At 47.8% G+C, this 19920-nt stretch overlaps 1 protein-coding gene across 1 annotated transcript in view; it reads left to right on the top strand.

Annotated features, from left to right (window-relative positions):
- Positions 1 to 19920, top strand: part of LOC142570719 (putative phospholipase B-like 2) — a 243233-nt gene that overhangs the window by 153267 nt on the left and 70046 nt on the right. Inside the window, exon 6 of the mRNA XM_075679063.1 lies at positions 18296 to 18387. Within this exon, the coding sequence (XP_075535178.1) occupies positions 18296 to 18387 (92 nt within the window). The remainder of the gene's footprint in view (positions 1 to 18295; positions 18388 to 19920) is intronic.

Raw genomic sequence — 19920 nt, forward strand, 5'->3', positions numbered from 1 at the left:
AGGCCCTTGTGTTTCTAGGGCTCTGGTGAGGCACTTGTGCTGTAGCTAATTTTTGCATCTTACATGTTCTGTATATCATATCATGCGTCCGCTATGCAGTGTAGGACTCATAGTACTCATCATTATTCATCGACATAATCCTATTGCACGTAGATTTTACGCCCTTTACATCGACTATTTTTTGGGCCTTTTACAGTCACGTCACATCAATTTCAGAGAACTCTTCATCCCACCGCAAAATCATTAACACTGTCTTGGCGCTCTTTGGTCATACCTTGCACTTGCGCCACTAAACAATACACATTCATTCATTGAAGGATACGGCGAATAGCAGTTCCAAAGCATCACATCTTAACCGAAGAACGCACTCGTCTACTCTGTCAGAATACATATCGAGTTTATACGACGGAACGAGAAACCATAACACAAGTCAAAGAAATACCATGTGGCAAAATCATCCAGCCGTCAGAGAGCCCGTGGGTGTCTCCTGCAGTATTAGTGAAGAAAAAGGACGGAACTCTGCGTTTCTGTGCCGATTATGGCCGGCTCACCAAGATCGCGAAAAAGGATTTATACTGCTCCGCACGAATAGACGAGACTACGGCTTGGCTCTCCCATGGTAAATACTTGTCGCCGATGGTTCTCACGAGTAGCTAATCAGAAATTGTGAAGTCGACGACGGGATCGACACAGGGCTGCGTTTATCGCGCCCGATGACCGTTTCGGAATCAATGTCTCGCAGTTCCGGCTTAGCCGCCATGGCTATGGTCTTGGACTACGAAGAATGAGGTCGCGGGATTGAATCCCGGCTACGGCGGTCTCGTTTCTATGGAGGCACAATGTGAAAACACCGTGTACTTAGATTTAGGACCACTTTAAAGAACCCTGCTTTGTCCAAATTATTCCAGAATCACACAGTGCGGCGTGCCTCATAATCAAATACTGCTTTTGGCACATATAACCTCATAACTTAATTTTCTTTTTGGTTCTGGCTTCGATCAACACCTGCAACCGTCCAACGCGTCATGGATAATTTGTTGTCTAGTTTGAAGTGGCAGACCTGCCCTTGTCTACTTGGATGACGTCGTCATTTTCTTCGGGAAGTTTCGACGAGCATCAGAGGCGCTTCGTAACAATACTAGAGATGATCGAGTCCTGGGGCGCAATCTAAAAAAAGTTCGGAAAGCCAGCGGTTCACTTCCCCATGTCCATCACAAAATGGGCCCCTCCCAAGCAGAGAGTGGTATAAGGGAAGGACGCAGCCAATTGGCGAGAGTGTCTCGCCTCTGAAGCCTGCGCCATCACATTGCGCGCTAGCCGAAGGACTGCACAATATTTTTGCTTGCCGATTAAATACAAAATATAAATTAAATATTAGCTTGCAAGCTTTCAATTATAATCTTGCGGTGCCGGGCGTGTACGCAATGCTTTAAGTAATTTATTATTGTCGTTATTTCTTAGTTTCAGCCGACAGCAAGTGTCGCAAGCGTAAATTGTTAATTACTTCGTTTAGCGCAAAACAACGGACACAAGAACGACGACAGACGACATTTTAGGTACTGACGCACGAGTGCGCTCTCGTTATCGGATGTTCGTGGTTCCTGCACATGGTGCCCACTGCGCATGTTCTTCTAGATTCTGCTCTCTATAAAGGAGTGACACAATAAAATGATGTCAGTTGAGAGATAAAAATTACCCTGTCGTCTTTCTTGGATTTGTTGTTTTTCGCGAAACAAAGTAATTATAGATCCGCACCGACTAGTCCGCCAACGCATCGTGCTGAAGCGTAAATTGGTTGGTGGAGCGCAGTGCCATTTCGTCGGCTACCAGGGACTTGCAAAGTGATGCACTAGGCATGGACTGACAGCACTTTCATGGTACTATTACTAATGTCCCATACAAATTTATCATTTTTTTCCAGCCCATCACCATTCGCTTGGCCGAGTATCTGCCTTTCTACGCATGGCGTCAAGCAAAGAATGGAACATACAACCGAACATGCAATGTACGAGTCCTGAGCCCCCTGTGTGAAGTAAAATTCGAGAGCGCGGTGCTGACGGCGTGCTGTCTACTGGGAAATTGAGAACAAAAGTGCGGCACTCCCGAACTATAGCTAAAAGCGCGGCCAAGCGACAACTTTCTGTGGCATAACTGCTAAACTACGCGCACGCGCTCGGACGTGCGGAGATTCTGCTCTTGTGTTACTATGCCCAGTAGTGCCGACATTTTGCTGGTGGTTTACTGTGGCAGGAAAACCGGATATGGACACCAGAAATCCAAAAAGACTAGGAACAGGAAAAACTGAACTCATTTTCCTAAGCAAACTGTTTATTTGTTATGAAAGAAATCTTAAACAAAGATGAAAACAATAACTTGTGCGACTTGTTTTACGCTACGTCGCTTCCAGCTGCTTACATTCTCAGAATACATGCAGGTGAAGTCTAAAATAATTGCGAGCTTTGGCTTCGTAGCTTTGGCTGCGCTGCTACAGAAAATTGTCGCCGGCTTTTACAATCTTTAAGCCCTGTTTCCGCAGTCTTATGAGTTCGAACAACGGAATCACTGCAGCGGCCTCGGTTGAACCCTTCCGGCTGCTAAATGGCGATCTGCGTGCTAGGGGCGCTGGAGATAGCAATGAATTCAGTCGCGCCATGCCAATTTCTCCTTGCAATTGGCCTTGACAGCGAGCATCACAAGAAAGCTGACCCAGCCCTTCTGGTAGCCAATGGCGGTAATTCCGAAAGCAACATCGTGGTCAGTGTCGCCGACAGAGATCTAAGCCAATCCGATGCATGATTCGCTTCCAACAGACCTCTAAGGCTCCAGGCCGGCGGCGAGGAACCGTAGCGCGCAGTTACTTCCTCTCCGTCGAATTGTCACTGGCACACTGACACCCGAGTCCCGTCCAGTTCCTTGCGTAGCGAGCAAAATGGCTGCGGCAAGACCGAGTGTGACGACGCAAATAAGTTTCTGTCATCTCTTCGAAAACGTATCGCACCTCAAGCCGTTTCAAACACCAAAAGAACAACGCCAAGCACGTAACAAGGGCAAGTCAGCCTCCGAAGCAAGCAACGCGCGCGCGCGCACGACGCCCTAGGATATCCAAAGCAGCGCAGCTGGCATGCCCGGCCAGTGTCGCAAGCCAGCAGCCAAGCCGCTGCAACCGAACCTCTTCACCGGCTCCGCTCTTAGCCGACAGGTTCGCTTTGAAAATGGTTGACAGATGCGTCAGGCGTTCAAAATTTGCGGTGTTGCCCGAGTGTCAAGCCGTTGACACAAGCACAATTCTGACCAATCACATCAGGCCATGTAAACTTTTGGCTTTCTGAATCATTATAAATCCCGCACCTGAACGCACTCCGGAAATGGAAAAGTGCCGCTTTGCGTGTGAAGAGTTATGGTTTCTGGGCTATGTAATCAGTTAGTATGGAGTCCGCCCGACCCGTAGAAGACGGGTGCCATCGCAGCAATGTTCCGGGAGCCCGTCGACAAGAAGGCGGTGCGCAGGTTAGTTTGTATTCGGCCATATTGCAGGCGCTTGGTCAAGAATCGTTCATGTATCGCCGAGCTGTTGAGCTATCTAACGAAACGTGAAGTCGAGTTCAAGTGGGAAGCACCGCAAGTCGAAGGATTTCAAAAACTGCCGATATGCCTGCTGTGCCACCACTGCTCGCTCACTTCGACGACGACGCGGATACGCAACTGCCCGCCGACGCAAGTAGCGTAGGCCTCGGTGCCGTCTTTGTCCAGGGGACCGATGAACGGGTCATAGCTTACGCTAGCTTGTTGCTGTCGAAAGCGGAAGTTAATTATTATAATAATAATAATAATAATAATAATAATCTTTATTTCACTCATGAAGTGAGGGAGTGCGGGAAAAAAAGCTGACAAGTCAGCTTGACTAGTTCCCAGCTCCCCGGAGAACAAAATAGAAGAAACAGAAACACTTTTTCGCATGGCAACATAAAAATCACAAACAAATAAATACTAATGCAGCAATAACTTGTCGATAACATTGACAATAAGGTACTATAGAAATAAAAAGTTTGTTAACTGCGTGATAGACCAATGTTAAACAAAAACGTACAAACATAAAAACTGCAAGTAAAAAGCGCTACATAATGAAGGAAAAAACAAAAAATAAAACGGCACACATTGGTGTAGTATGAAACAGTACATTGCAATGCGTGTAGCGTACATGCGCAGAGATGAAAGAACCACATGAAATTCTGTCATGGGAAAGGAGCTTTGTCACAGAAGAACAATTTCAGTTTCTGGTTCGATGCTGTTTCGGGAGTGAAACCGTTTTTATGGCAGAAATTTAGCAAATGCGGTAGGGTTCTGTTTACCATTTGTTGTCCGTATCCGGTTCTGCACGTTTTGATTAGCCATGGCTGTGTATTTCGATTCTCATAAGGTGTGGTCCTTTTAGAAAGCGATGCCAACCGTAGTAGGGAATAGCTGTTATTTTTTACTTCAAGCTTATAACGTGAACACAGGCAATGCGGATATAGCTCGTCTACGTTTTCAATATTTCGTAACATTTTTTTCTATGACATTATGACATTATGACTATGACATTATTCTATGACGTAAAAGGAATGCCTTGACATTATTTGGGCCACCGCGGAAATTTTTTGCTTATCTATATGACATGCTTCTTAACGTCGTAAGCGACCGTCACACATCCTGATGGATATGAAACGATCATTGCGGACGCCTAGTGCGGTGGTTCCTCAGACTGCAAGCATTTGACATCACCGTGCTTTACAAGTCTGGACGTAAGCACTCTGATCTCGACTGCCTGTCATCCTCAACCCGCCGCCTCAAGACGACCAACGCCCGGACGCCATCATAGGAAACGCCGACGACTTCTACCAGCAGCAGTGAGAGCACACGGATCGAAGAAGTCTTGCACCATGCTCGGAAGAAACGTCAAAAGTGCCACAAGTCACAAGTGCGTTTAGGCGCGCATTCTCTTTGTTCTCCATGAGAAACAACGTCGTGGGGAAGAACATGTATCCGGCCAGCGCCAACTACGTTACTGCTGTGCCGTCGGCGCTGCAGTCACAGGTTCTACACGCTGTTCATGATTAGCTCGGGTGTTCCCGTACGTTTGCGAGGATTCGGGAGAAGTATTACTTTCCACGCGTGAACGCTGGCATTGCCCATTACGTCAAGACGCGGCGAGACTGCCAGCCACCGAAGATACCAACGACAAAGCCACCGGGATAGCTACGGCCTATTCAACCTCATTGTCGGCTGTTTCAGCAGGCTGGGGTGAACTTATTCGGGCTCTTACCGACGTCAACATACGAAAACAAGTCGTTCGTCACGCCCACCGACTATCTTACCCGCTAGACCAAAACGAAAACCCTGCCCAGAGGTATTGCGGTGGAAGCAGCGAAGTTCTTTGCCCTGTTGTGATATGGTGCGGCAGACGTCCTCAACGCCGACAGGGGAGCGGCTTTTACAGCTAAGCTTATTCAAGCCATCCCGCAATATAGCCACGTAAGTCAAAGGAGATGACCGCTTGCCACAGGTAGACAAATAATCTAACGAAATGCCTAAGCAAGGCGCTCGCTCACATTTTAGTAATGTACGTGGACGTCGAACACAAGGCGTGGGATGCTGTTCTTTCGTACGTGACATTCGCTTAGAATTGGGCCGTGCAGGAAACAATGTAAATGATGCCATTCAAGCTAGTTTATGGAAGGTACCCGGCAACTGAGCCATATCCTATGCTTCCGCACGTCACCGACGAAGAAAACCTGTGCGTGGGCGCCTATCTTCAGTGCGCCGAAGCCCGACAGCTCGCCCGCCTGCGCAACCTTCCACGACTCTATGAATACTAGCCCGGTGACCATGTTTTAGTTTCCACCGTGATACGCAGACGCGGACTGAGTGAAAAGGTGCTTGGGTGCAATTTGGGACCATAAAATGATTCAACATGTTGGGGCACTGGACTATGAGTTCGTGCCAGACGGCATTACGCATTTGGTCGTCAACATGGTGCATTTTAAGCCATTGTACATGCTATACAGTAGTAATGGGTGATTTTAATGCAGAAGTGTGGAAGAAGCTGGCGCATGAACAGGTGATTGGATACTACGGCGCGGATTCTAGAAACGCTATAGGAGAGATGATGGTAGAATTCGAAGAAAGGAATAAGCTGAGCATAATGAACACCTTGTCCAGAAAACGTAGCAACAGAAAGTGTACCTGGAAAAGCCCTAATAGTGAAACGAGAAATGAAATTGATTTCATACTTTCTGCCGATCCCAGCATAGTACATGTAGCATGTTAAAGTAATAGGTAGGGTAAAATCTAGATATCATAGGTTAGTGAGGTCCAGGATCAACCTCAATTTAAACAGAAAAGGTGTAAAATTGGTTAAAAAAGCAGGTCAACTTAGAGGCAGTAATGGTAAAAGCAGATAAATTTAGGCTGGTACATGCAAACAAATATGCAGCCTTAGAACAGAGAGATGATGATGATGACATAGAGGTAATGAATGAAACCGTAACGAGGCTGACTTTAGAGGCAGCAATTGAAGTGGGAGGCAAGGCACCAAGGCAACCAGCAGGCAAGCTCTCCCAAGTTACAAAGGACCTAATAAATAAAAAATAAAAAATGAAAGTGTCCAACTCAAGAGATAAGATAGAATTCGCGGAACTGTCAGAATTGGTTAACAAGGCGACAATAAGTGATATTCGAAATTATAACGTGAGAAAGACTGAAGGAGCCGTAAAAAATGAACGCAGCCTGAAATCAGGGAGAAGGAAACTTGGCATATGACAAACCTACATGCGTGCACGAAAAATAAGCAGGGTAATATCATCAGCAATCTCCAAATTATAATAAAGGCAGCGGAAGAATTCTATACTGACCTGTACAGCACCTAGAGGACTCAGGACTACTATATTCAAAACAATAATGAATTGTATGCAGAAACTCCTCTTATAACTAGAGATGAGGTCAGAAAGGCCTTGCAAGGCAGAAAACGGGGAAAAGCGGCAAAAGAGGATGGAATAACAGTCGATTTAATCAAAGATGGAGGACACGTAATGCTAGGCAAACTGGCGGCTCTCTGTACGAAGTGTCTATCGACTGCAAGGGCCCCAGAAAACTGGAAGAATGCAAACACTACACAAATCTACAATAAAGGGGACGTTAACGAACTGAAAAATTATATGCTCATTATCTTACTTCCAGTATTACACAAAATATTTTCAAAAATAATCTCCAATAGAATAAGGGCAATACTGGACTTCTGTCAACCAAGTGAACAGGCTCGATTCAGGAAAGGTTACTCTACAATGTATCACATCCACGTCATAATCAGGTTATTGAGAAATCCGCAGTGTACAATACGCCTCTCTATGTGGTTTTCATAGATTACGAAAAAGCATTTGATTCAGTGGAGATACCAGCAGTCATAGAGGCATTGCGTAGTCAAGGAGTACAGATCGCTTACGTAAATACCCTGGAAAAAATCTACAGAGATTCCACAGCCATATTATTCTACACAAGAAAAGTAGAAAGATACCTATAAAAAGTGTTCAAACAAGGAGGCACAATCTCTTCAATGCTATTCACCGCGTGCATGGAAGAAGTATTCAAGTTGTTAAACTGAGAAGGCTTAGGAGTAAGGATCGACGGCGAATACCTCAGCAACGTTCGGTTTGCCAATGACATTGTTCTATTCGCCAACACTGCGAACGAGTTAAAGCAAATGATTGGGGGACCTTAACAGGAAGAGTGTAAGAGTGGGGTTGAATAATATATGCAAAAGACAAAGATAATGATAAATAACCTGGCAAGGGAACAAGAGTTAGAGATTACAAGTCAGCCTCTAGAGCCTGTGATGGAGTACGTTTACCTAGGTCAACTAATCACAGGGAACCCTGACAATGAGAAGGAAATTCACATAATAAGAATGTGTTGGATCGCATACGGCAGACATCGTGAACTTCTGACTGGGAGCTTACCGTTATCATTCAAAATGAAAATATGCAATCAGTGCATTTTACCGGTGTGAACATATTGGGCATAGACTTAGAGACTGAAAAAGAAGCTTGAGAACAAGTTAAGGACTGCGCAAAGAGCGATGGAACGAGGAATGCTAGGTATAACTTTAAGAGACAGAAAGAGAGCGGTTTGGATCATAGAGCAAACGGGTATAGACGAAATTCTAATAGACAGCAAGAGAAAAATATGCCGCTGGTTAGGTCATGTAATGCGCAGATCAGATAATGGTTGGACCATTAGGGTGACAGATTGAGTACCAAGAGAGGGGGAGCGCAGTAGAAGACGGCGGAAGACTAGGTGGTGCGATGACATTAGGAAATTGGCTGGTACTAGTTGGAATCGGTTGGCGCAGGACAGGGGTATTTGGAGATCAAATGTTAGAGGCCTTCGGCCTCCAGTGGACATAAATAGGCTGATGATGATGACGCGCTACAATTAACTTTGCGAGTTTATTTTCTGTTGTTACCTTGTAGGTTTCTTTTATTCAGCGTACTCATTCCCTTTCTTGTTCTGTTTGTAGTATCGGGACGATGCTCTTTAAGTTGGAGGCGTTGACACGCGTCTATGCTCGCAGTTCTTCAGTCACTAGCTAAGAAAAGTAAAATGTTGTCGCACCGCGAAAGTCGCGCCTGCATGCACAGGACATTCTGCATTGTTACAGCCGATTCTATCTGTTGTGTGTATTGTTGCGGGAAATTGTGTATTCAAATTCTATATGCGACGCATTGCGTCAAACTTTATGGAAAGCACGGGAGCACCATCGATTACGCTGGAACCGTGTACGAGTCATGGATAATAAGTAGACGACGGGTCTCAGTCGTAGATCAGACTTCAACCATCACCGACTGTGGTCACGCTATCTTTGAGTTCGAGTGTCATTTGCCTTTGTTCGCCCAATAAAGTTTCGTTGTTCACAGTTTTGCTACGGCGTTCCTCACAGTCATTACAATGTTACAATATGATAGTAATTGGGGTCTTAAGCCGCTGCGGGTGCATCATGAGTTTCCGTAGTGTTGGATGCTAGACCTGATGGAGTTAGGCAAGCAGATCTTTGTATTGATCTTATACAAACTCATGCCTTGTTTGTCTACTTTAGCATGCAATATTGCTGAAAATTAACGCTGCTCTGTTTTCATATTTAATTATGTTCGTGCTCCTGTGTGGACTATAGTGACATGTTGCCCATTCTTTACAGCTGTTGGCAGGCGCTGAAATAAACAATTATTAAGCAAACAATGGAGAGGTCAAGTTACGCGCCGATAAGAGCCGAATGCGTGATGTGAAAATAATGCCGACAATCGGCGCGTGTGGGCACTGAGAAATTGCGGTGGAGAGAAAGTAGTGTGGTGGCCGTCTATGCATGCTGATGCGTGCTTTGCACATGTCGATGATACGAGCAGTGTTGCAGTTCACAACGCGAACGACTCATGTTGGTGCAGGAGTAAGGACCTTCTCGATTCGTCGTCTGAATTCAATACTCATAATGGAGAGGGTGACACTTGTGTCGATCAGCGCAGTAATGGCAATGCCTTCAACGTGAACTTAAACAAGGTTTTGCTTCCTGGGTAACGTGAGCACGGCTTTGAGAATAACATTTGAACGTCGACATCGCAGCTTCACCTTCAGTAGCTGTATTTGTTACAGAAAACTCTAAAGAGACACACAACACATCATATTCGATGAGTTATCTTCTGTTCTAAAATCTAAACATCTTGCTTTGCAACATGATTAGAGGGTCTGCGATCTTACTGTTGTACAATATGGTGCGGTGAAATTTTACTGGGTGTGGTCTAAGGTGCTCGAAAATTTATTGTTTGCTCTGGTTCCCATCTCCGCACATTAAGACGGCGACTATACAGGGTCCCCTATATAACTTGAGCCAAGAATTTAAAATTGAAAGGCGCGTCGGAAGCGAATTAAACCGAACGCATACTATTCGCAGTACCGAATAGTAACTCAGATAATTTTTAGTTTTCCCGATAACTCACTAATTTATTGAGCTTATTTACCGAACCTTTTAATTATTGGCTCAGGACCCCAAGTACGCTACGCAGACCTCCGATCTAGTTGTTTTCTGTGTCCCTCGCCTTGTCCTGTTGTTTAGCGCCATTTTACTGCACGTATTCCGATCTTGTTGTTGCATTTACGTACGTCTCACGTAGTCCTTCATTCCGGGTTGCAAAGAAAGCCCGCTAAATATTGTCACGTGGTAGTGACGGTGAAGAAAGCAGCCTAACTGCGAAAGACGAAACTAACGTTTTATTGGACGAACTTGTGCCCTCAATAACAGGCTACACTCAAAGAATGGCGACAGCGGCGAACACAGTAGGCGATCGTCGAAAATCTGATCAGCTTGTCAAGCGCGTCGGCTTTTATACAGCAGTCGTCGAATGTTCCAGACTAATCGTTCGGGCACGCGTGCCTTCCACAAAGTTCTACACCATTCGCGCACGCGATGAAATCAGATAACACAAGGTTCGGCGACAACAGACAGCCGGCTAGAAGCATCGATAACTTATCAGAAACTTCGGATACATGCAGGCGCGTCCCGCGCTGTGCGATTACAGTTGTTAAGCGGCGAAACGTGGTCGCCCGATAAAGATAAGCACACGTGCCAATACCCCCCTCTTAAAAAGCATGGACCCGATGCTGCAAACAAACGAAAGTAATATACAAAAGGACTTGTAGCACAGAAAACAAAAAGAAGATAAGGAAGTTGGTCAGCGTCCGTAAAAGGGTTTAAGGCGCACCACGTGGACCACTTCAGATCGTGCGCGGCGCCGCTGTGAATGCGAAATGCCGTCTGGCACGACCTCATAGTCCAGTGCGCCAATACGTCGGATGTCCTTGTAGGGTCCGAAATAGCGTCGCAGTAGTTTCTCACTGAGACCTCGTCGGCGTATCGGGGTCCATACCCAAACACGGTCGCCGGGCTGGTACTCGACGAAGCGTCGTCGGAGGTTGTAGTGTCGGCTGTCGGTCCTCTGCTAGTTCTTGATACGCAGGCGGGCGAGCTGTCGGGCTTCTTCACCGCGCTGGAGGTAGGTAGCGACGTCAAGGTTCTCCTCGTCAGTGACGTGCAGCAGCATGGCGTCGAGCGTCGTCGTCGGATTCCTGCCGTAGACCAGCTTGAACGGCGTGATCTGTGTTGTTTCTTGCACCGCCGTGTTGTAAGCGAATGTTACGCACGTCAGGACGGCATCCCAGGTCTTGTGTTCGACGTCGACGTACATCGCTAGCATGTCGGCGAGGGTCTTACTCAGCCGCTCCGTAAGACCATTCGTCTGCGGGTGGTAGGCCGTTGTCCTCCTGTGCCTTGTCTGACTGTATTTCAGGATGGCTTGGGTGAGCTCCGCTGTAAAGGCCGTCCCTCTGTCGGTGATAAGGACTTCTGGGGCGCCATGTCGCAGCACGATGTTTTCGACAAAGAACTTCGCCACTTCGACTGCGCTACCTTTCGGCAGCGCTTTTGTTTCAGCGAAGCGGGTGAGGTAGTCCGTCGCCACGACGATCCACTTATTTCCGGTTATTGACGTCAGAAAGGGTCCCAGCAAGTCCATCCCGATCTGCTGGAATGGTCGGCAAGGAGGCTCGATTGGCTGTAGTAATCCGGCTGGCCTTGTCGGCGGTGTCTTGCGTCGCTGACACTCTCGGCATGTGCTGACATAACGGGCGACGTCGGCGGTCAGGTGCGGCCAATAATACTTTTCTTGTATCCTCGATAGTGTCCGGCAAAATCCGAGGTGTCCAGCGGTCGGATCGTCATGTAGGGCATGCAATACTTCTGGACGAAGTCCTGACGGGACAACAAGAAGGTAATTGGCGCGGACTGGTGAGAAGTTCTTCTTCACGAGTAGATTGTTTTGAAGCGTGAAGGTAGATAATCCGCGCTTAAATGCCCTGGGGACAATGTCGGTGTGCCCTTCCAAATATTCGACGAGGCCTTTTAGCTCCGGGTCTGCCCGTTGCTATTCAGCGAAGTCTTCCGCGCTTATCATTCCAAGAAAGGCGTCATCATTCTGGTCATCTTGCGGCGGCGGGTCAATGGGTGCGCCCGATAGGCAATCGGCATCGGAGTGTTTTCGTCCGGACTTGTAGGTTACAGTGATGTCGTATTCTTGTAGTCTGAGGCTCCACCGCGCCAGTCGTCCTGAACGATCCTTTATATTCGCTAGCCAACACAACGAGTGATGGTCACTGACGACTTTGAATGGCCTGCCATAAAGATAAGGGCGAAATTTAGCTGTAGCCCAAACGATAGCGAGGCATTCCTTTTCGGTCGTAGAATAGTTGCCTTCCGCTTTTGACAGCGACCGGCTAGCGTAAGCTATCACCTCTTCGACTCCGTTTCTTCTCTGGACTAGAACGGCACCGAGGCCTAGGCTACTGGTGTCAGTATGGATTTCTGCATCGGCGTACTCTTCGAAGTGCGCAAGAACCGGCGGCGACTGCATGCGTCGTTTGAGTTCTTCAAATGCGTCGGCCTGCGGCGTTTCCCACGTGAACTCAACATCACATTTAGTTAGACGTGTCAACGGCTCGGCGATGCGTGAAAAGTCCTTGACAAAGCGCCTGTAGTAGGCACACATGCCAAGGAATCTACGCACTGCCTTCTGGTTGATGGGTTGCGGGAACTGTGCGATGGCAGCTGTCTTTTGTGGGTCTGGACGGACACCAGATTTGCTGATTACGTGGCCTAGGAACAGAAGCTCATCGTAAGCGAAGCGGCATTTATCCGGCTTCAGAGCAAGCCCTGACGAATTGATCGCCTCCAGTACTGTCGCAAGCCGCTTGAGGTGATCGTCGAAATTTCCGGCGAAGACGACGACGTCATCCAAATAAACGAGAGAAGTCTGCCAAGTCTGCAGGCGCCGAGCACAGTCCGAATGGCATAATCTTGAACTCGTAGAGGCCGTCTGGGGTGATGAAGGCCGTCTTTTCGCGATCTCTTTCGTCGACTTCTATTTGCCAATAGCCAGACTTGAGGTCCATCGACGAGAAGTATTTAGTGTTGTAGAGCCGATCCAATGCGTCGTCTATTCGTGGGAGGGGGTATACGTCCTTCTTCGTGATCTTGTTTAGACGACGATAATCGACGCAGAAACGTAGGGTTCCGTCCTTTTTCTTTACCAGGACAACAGGGGATGCCCACGGGCTTTTCGACGGCTGGATGATGTCGTTGCGAAGCATTTCGTCGACTTGTTCTCTTATAGCTGCACGTTCTCGTGGCGAAACTCGGTACGGGCTCTGGCTTAGTAGTCGAGCGCACTCCTCGGTGATTATGCGATGCTTGGCGACTGGTCTTTGTCGAATCCTCGATGACGTCGAAAAGCAGCCTTTGTATCGCCGGAGCAGACTTCTGAGCTGCTGTTGCTTAATCGCGGCGAGACTTGGTTTAATGTCGTCGTCTGGTTCGGGAACCATCGTCGTCGGGGTAGATGCGGTGGAATCCGAGAGGACAAACGCATTACTGGTTTCCATAATTTCCTCGGTGTACGCGATCGTCGTGCCCTTGTTGATGTGCTTGAACTATTGGCTGAAGTTTGTCAGCAACACTTCAGTTTTCCCTCCATGCAGTCGAGCGATCCCTCTTGCGACGCAAATTTCACGGTCCAGCAGTAGACGTTGGTCGCCTTCGATGACGCCTTCTATGTCAGCAGGTGTTTCGGTGCCGACCGAAATAACAATGCTCGAGGGAGGCGGGATGCTCACTTGATCTTGGAGAACACTCAAGGCGTGGTGACTACGAAAGCTCTCCGGCGGTATCGCTTGATCTTCCAACAGCGTTATCGATTTTGACTTCAAGTCTATGATTGCGCCGTGTTCTTTCAGGAAGTCCATGCCGAGAATGACGTCTCGTGAACAATGTTGGAGGATAACGAAGGTGGCAAGGTAAGTCCGGTCATGAGCGGTTATTCTTGCCGTGCAGATTCCAGTCGGCGTAATGAGGTGTCCTCCCGCGGTCCGAATTTGGGGGCCCTCCCATGCAGTCTTAACCTTCTTCAACTGGGCGGCGATGTGTCCACTCATTACGGAGTAATCGGCCCCTGTGTCGACTAAGGTAGTGACTGCGTGGCCATCGAGAAGTACGTCGAGGTCGGTGGTTCTTTGTCTGGCGTTGCAGTTGGGTCTTAGCGTCGGATCACGGCTGCGTCGCGTTGAACTGAAGCTGGAACGTCGCGCCGTCAAGCCGTCTTTCGTCAGCGTAGTCTTGGCTTCCTGACTTCGTCGCGACGGCGGCGTGTCGTCATTAGGTCGTGGAGATGGTTTCTTTGTCGTCTTCGTCGGCGGCGGAGGATCTTCGTCAGTTCGACGAACAGCAACCGCACCTCCATCGCTTGCTGCTTTTAGTTTTCCGGATATGGGCTCGCTGACCGGCCCCGGGTTGGGCCAGTGTATTGTCGGGGCTGCGGCGAGAGGTAGCGGCCTGGTGATGGCGAACGCGACGGTCGTCGAGAGCTCCACTGAGTAGCCGCGAGGTAGTCGGCGATATCGCGAGGGCGTTCACCTTGCTGCGGGCGCGGAGCGTTGACGGCGAAACCTCTCAGTCCCATCTCCCAGTGTGGGGATCGGCGATACACATGGCCGGCTTCTCCGCAGTGATAGCAGAGCGGGCGGTGGTCGAGGGCTTGCCAAATGTCCGTCTTCCTCGCGTAGGTGCGCTGGGCGACGGGTGGGCGTGCAGGCGGCGGCGGACGACGGAATTGCGTCGTTGCAGGGCACTGGCGTCGTCGCGGAGGGGGACCTTGACGGCGTGCGACGGCGTCGTATGTCAGCGCTTCTGGCTGGGGCTGCGGTAACTGTGTTTGCAGCTGGGGAACTCCAAGCGATCGGTCCACCTCTTCTTTCACGATGTTGGCGATCGAAGTCACTTGGGGCTGCGACGAAGGCAGGACCTTGCGCAGTTCTTCGCGCACAATGGCCCTGATGGTCTCCTGAAGGTCGTCGGAATCCAGTCCTTGGATGGCGTAGTGCGGCGTGAGCTCCTGGCGGTTATATTGCCGGGTGCGCATCTCCAGAGTTTTCTCGATCGTCAATGCCTCTGCAGAAAACTCAGCTACGGTGTTCGGCGGGTTACGAATAAGTCCTGCGAAAAGTTCTTGCTTGACACCCCGCATCAGGAAGCGGACTTTTTTCTCCTCTGACATTCACGGGTCGGCATGTCGGAAAAGACGGGCCATCTCCTCCGTGAAGATCGCGATCGTCTCGTTTGGCAGCTGCACTCTGGTTTCTACTAGTGCTTGGGCTCGCTCTTTTCGCACGACGCTTGTAAACGTTTGCAAGAAGCCGCTTCGGAACACGTCCCACGTCGTTAAGGTGGCTTCTGGATTCTCAAACCAGGTCCTGGCGGCGTCTTTTAGTGCGAAATAAACATGCCGCAGCTTGTCGTCGCTGTCCCAACTGTTAAACGTAGCGACCCCCTCATACTTCTCGAGCCAGGTTTCCGGGTCCTCGAATGTAGATCCGCGGAACGTCGGAGGTTCCCTGGGCTGCTGCAGCACGATGGGGGACGCTGGCGCTGCCATTGGGGTTACCTTGGTCACAATCTTCTTGGTCTTCTCAGGTAGAAGTCCGTGCTCCGGGGGCAGCTGTTGAAGACGGCGGCTTGCTCGATGCTCCAGGACTACATTGGTGTTCTCTTTGCGGTCCGGGCTTGGATCACGGCTTGTCGGGGGCGTCCGGTGCATGAACGAAAAGCACTTCCACCAGATGTCACGTGGGAGTGACAGTGAAGAAAGCAGCCTAACTGCGAAAGACGAAACTAACGTTTTATTGGGCGAACTTGTGCCCTCAATAACAGGCTACACTCAAAGAATGGCGACAGCGGCGAACACAGTCGGCGATCGTCGAAAATCTGATCAGCGGGTCAAGCCCGTCGGCTTTTATACAGTAGTCATCGAGTGTTCCAGACTAATCGTTCGGGCACGCGTGCCTTCCACAAAGTTCTACACCATTCGCGCACGCGATGAAATCAGATAACACAAGGTTCGGCGACAACAGAAAGCCGGGTAGAAGCATCGATAACTTTCCAGAAACTTCGGATACATGCAGGCGCGTCCCGCGCTGTGCGATTACAGTTGTTAAGCGGCGAAACATGGTCGCCCGATAAAGATAAGTACACGTGTCAATATGAAAAAAAAAAAACACGTGACTGAGCGCTTGCGCAGTGTTATCGTGCTGCTCTCAAGCGTGCGTTCGGTAAAGAAGGTCGGGTCCCGTCGGATGACGGCCAAAATACATGCTGCTGGCCGAGCGCTGTCGATGCGATAAAGAACGGCGTGGCGCTTCCTCGTCGCCAGTCACGATGCACGCGCTTTTTCAATTCATTTAACCTTTCATTTTCTTATACGCCTCTATATTTTGTTCGTGCGGCCTACATTATTTCAGCGTGCCAGGTCACCAGGAAGAATCGTTATCGTCCTGTTAGCGTATCTGCAACACTACCCCCAGTGTTGACAGCAGAGGCCTCATCGTCGGACGAATTGACACAGCTCCGCGGCCTCCCGCACTAAAACAGAAAACTTTATTTTAGTCTGTTGAAATCGATGTGACGTCCGTTTGTAACGAATTTCAGTACTTCGTTTGCTGACAGACTCCTTTGCGTCACAGCTGTACTGGAATAATTATAGAATCAAAAAGACGCCTTGCAGCTAAGCAAGCTTGATAAATGTTTGTCCTAAACTTGCCGATACTTTTATGTGGCTCTTGCAAGAAATTTTCGACGGGATTGAAAGCTTTGTGTGAGACATTTAGGAAACAGCATGAAACAAGGTGGCCGAAGGAAATGTTTTCCGCTCTGGTTTTAGTTTTCTCCGAATGAAAAATAGTTCAGTTCCGGTTCTGTTCAGGAAGGCAAAAGTTCACTCGCCATCCCGGCCCTGCGAAAGTAGATATCCTGCGAAGTTGTTGCGAAACCACCACTACAACTGCTGAGGGGCGTATGCAATTCTTTATTGATTGTTGGGATGCTTGTTTTTAGCTTGTCCTTTATTGAAACGTATGCTGTTCGGTGTGTTGTGTGGGTGACCTGAATGAATGTATGCACTGTTCGCTTCAGCTTGCTGAGCGCTTGTAGCCTCTGCCTTTCCAGGGTAGGAACCATTAATTTTTTTGCTTGCTTACGGGGTCATGAGTCATTACTGGTGACAAGTGCTCATTTTGAGCTTGTTATTTATTGAAACGTACGATGTTCTGTGCTCTGTATGCGTCATTCCAATGAGTGTTTATATTGTTCGCTTGACTTTGCTGATAGCTTGTAGCATCTGCATTACTGAGGGTGATGAGCCATTGCATCTTTGCTTGCTTAGGGGGTATGAGTCGTTGCTGATTATAATCTTTTTTCACAAATGCGCACAAAATCTGGCGCACAGTGAGAGGCTAAGAGCTTCGCTGTAAAAACATTATACGCAACGGTTCATAATGGTTTTGCTTCGCATATAAAAATTTTCGAAACAATGTAACGAAAAGAATATTTTTCACAATAGGTGAATTCTGAGAGCATGATCAGTGTCTTCAGTCAAGGGACTGAGAATGATCTCGGAAGTAGCGTGTCATGGAGTGCACGCGCCGAGAAATGTGAGACCTCTGTTCTGACAAAATGAACTTAAGAAAACAAAAACTAACGATAAAACTGCGGTAATAAAGTGTTGTACCCGTGGAAAACGAAACCATAAAGTCTTCTGTGCAGGTTTTGGGTTTCGCTACTATGCCGGTCTGTTAGTGTACCTAGTGGCAGGGTTATATTAGTCGAGTGCACGACCGGTTATCGCTCGCACTATCCCGGCCTGAAATATGGTTTTATACAGACCTCCGGGATATGCGCCAATGCTGACGTTCCCTGACATCGGTTCTACCTTCCCGTTGAACGGAAAAGCTATAAAAATATTTCAGTTTCACTCCGAAACAAAAAATAACATTTTGGTTACGTTGTAGTTCCAATCAAAAATATCGTTTTTTTTCCGTTTTTGTTCCGTTCGGACACAATGGTTGCAAATATATGCTCCTTATGCATATGCGTCTCCGCTTGAAATACAATTGTATGTCTTCTAAGCTTTCCTAAGGTAGTCTCCAAATAGTTTGTGCACTGATTTTTCAATCTGCGTTGGGTCGAGAAGCACTTCCTTATTTCTCGTGTTATGAAATTGTGTCAGGTTGTGACCCGCGTGATCGTAGTGTTTCAAATACACACGAACAGAGATGCATACTGGAATACTTTATAAAAAAATGTTTTTTTTTTAAATAAGCCTTTCTGTGTTAATTGCAGGCCGCATTGTGCCCGGCCACACCATAACCATGTCATCTTATCCTGGCTGTCTCAACTCGTTTGATGACTTCCATTTGACGTCCGCAGGCTTGGTAAGTAGAAAAATAAGTAGTTGTGCAATTACTTTTCTCTATCACGCATGCGAAAGCAACTAATCTTGCGTGATTAAGGGAAGCATGACATTTAAACCGCCAGACATAGTCGTTCCTAATTATTCAAGCGAGAAGAATTCGAGAATATGTAGGTAAACTAGACATTCAATTATTACATACTGGATTGCACAGCTGACCACCAGTCAGACACCGGCACTTTCGATTGTTATCAGACACGCTGTTGATCGAAATTATTGATCGCGATCTACAATGATCACTTCTAGACAGTCCAGCAATGCGGATCAGGTTTGGGTGAAATCAAGTGCTACAAGGGGGTTGAAGTGCGCCCAGAGCAGGTACCAAATTTATAATACACTTTAAAATGGCATTATAATGTACCTAATTAGAAAAAAAACACGATTTCTTCTGTCATTATTGGTAAGGCTTTCGCTGTATTTTACGTTTATTTCAGTTCTGCTACATTGTGGACAACTTTTCGTGGCAATGAAGGGAATGCTACGGGTGTTTAGATTCTGCACATGTACTTATATCCGAAGTCGCCCGGTGTTGCGCGCGTTTCGACTTTAGTTTCAATTTGTCAACCTTCCATAGCTCTTGTGACTGTCTGAAGGCAAAGATAATTCAGAAAGAAATCCAACAGGCAATCGACGATGTAGCATTTTCAGCAATTCCGGCCTCAGGTAAATAGATTAACTTAGGAGCAACATTAGAGCACGAGAAATGGTCATGTCGTAGTGATGTTCACGATTATGTGGCGCGTGCCACAGCTTCATATTAAGACCACGGTTAACGCCGTCTCACCACGGATGTTTCGACGCTTCATATGCGAACCTATTGTACCTTCCAGAACCCGCTCCTGCCCCCAACCTTGCACGAATATTTACATAAGAACGTGGATGACTGGCTGAGTGAATTTTAACGTGTCGCTGCGTTCAACTGCTGGGATGATGCCGCAAAACTCTGGAACGTGTACCTCAGCTTAGAGGACGCTGCCCGCGCGTGGTTACGAAACAGAGAAGATGTGTTATCACATCGTGGGGTGAAATCTAATGGTCACCTTCTGGAGTTATGCAGGAAGGCCGACCCCAGAGAACGCGTTGAACGTGCACTACAATCCCGCGTTAAGATGGCGAATGAGACTGTCACGCTGTCTGTAGAGAATATGATTCGATTTTTTAAACAGGCAGGTCCTGCTATGCCAGAGGACATACAGTTAGGCCACCTGATGAACGGTGTGAAGGAGCAACTTTTTGCTGGTCTGGAGCGGAGCCCACCAAAGGGTGAGACCGAGTTAATAATTATGGAGTTTCGCGTGCCAAAACCACCATCTGATTATGAGGAATGCCGTAGTAGAAATTTCGGCCACCTGGGGTTCTTCAACGAGAAATAAATTTAAGTACATGGGTGTTTTCGCATTTTGCCCCTATCGAAAGTGTGACCGAGTTTCTCAATGAAGCTGTGACCATAGAAAAAGTCTTATCAGTGGTCTGCCCTCCTCGACCAACAAGTGAA

Source organism: Dermacentor variabilis, chromosome 2 (genome assembly GCF_050947875.1).
Source record: "Dermacentor variabilis isolate Ectoservices chromosome 2, ASM5094787v1, whole genome shotgun sequence".
Lineage (NCBI taxonomy): Eukaryota > Metazoa > Arthropoda > Arachnida > Ixodida > Ixodidae > Dermacentor > Dermacentor variabilis.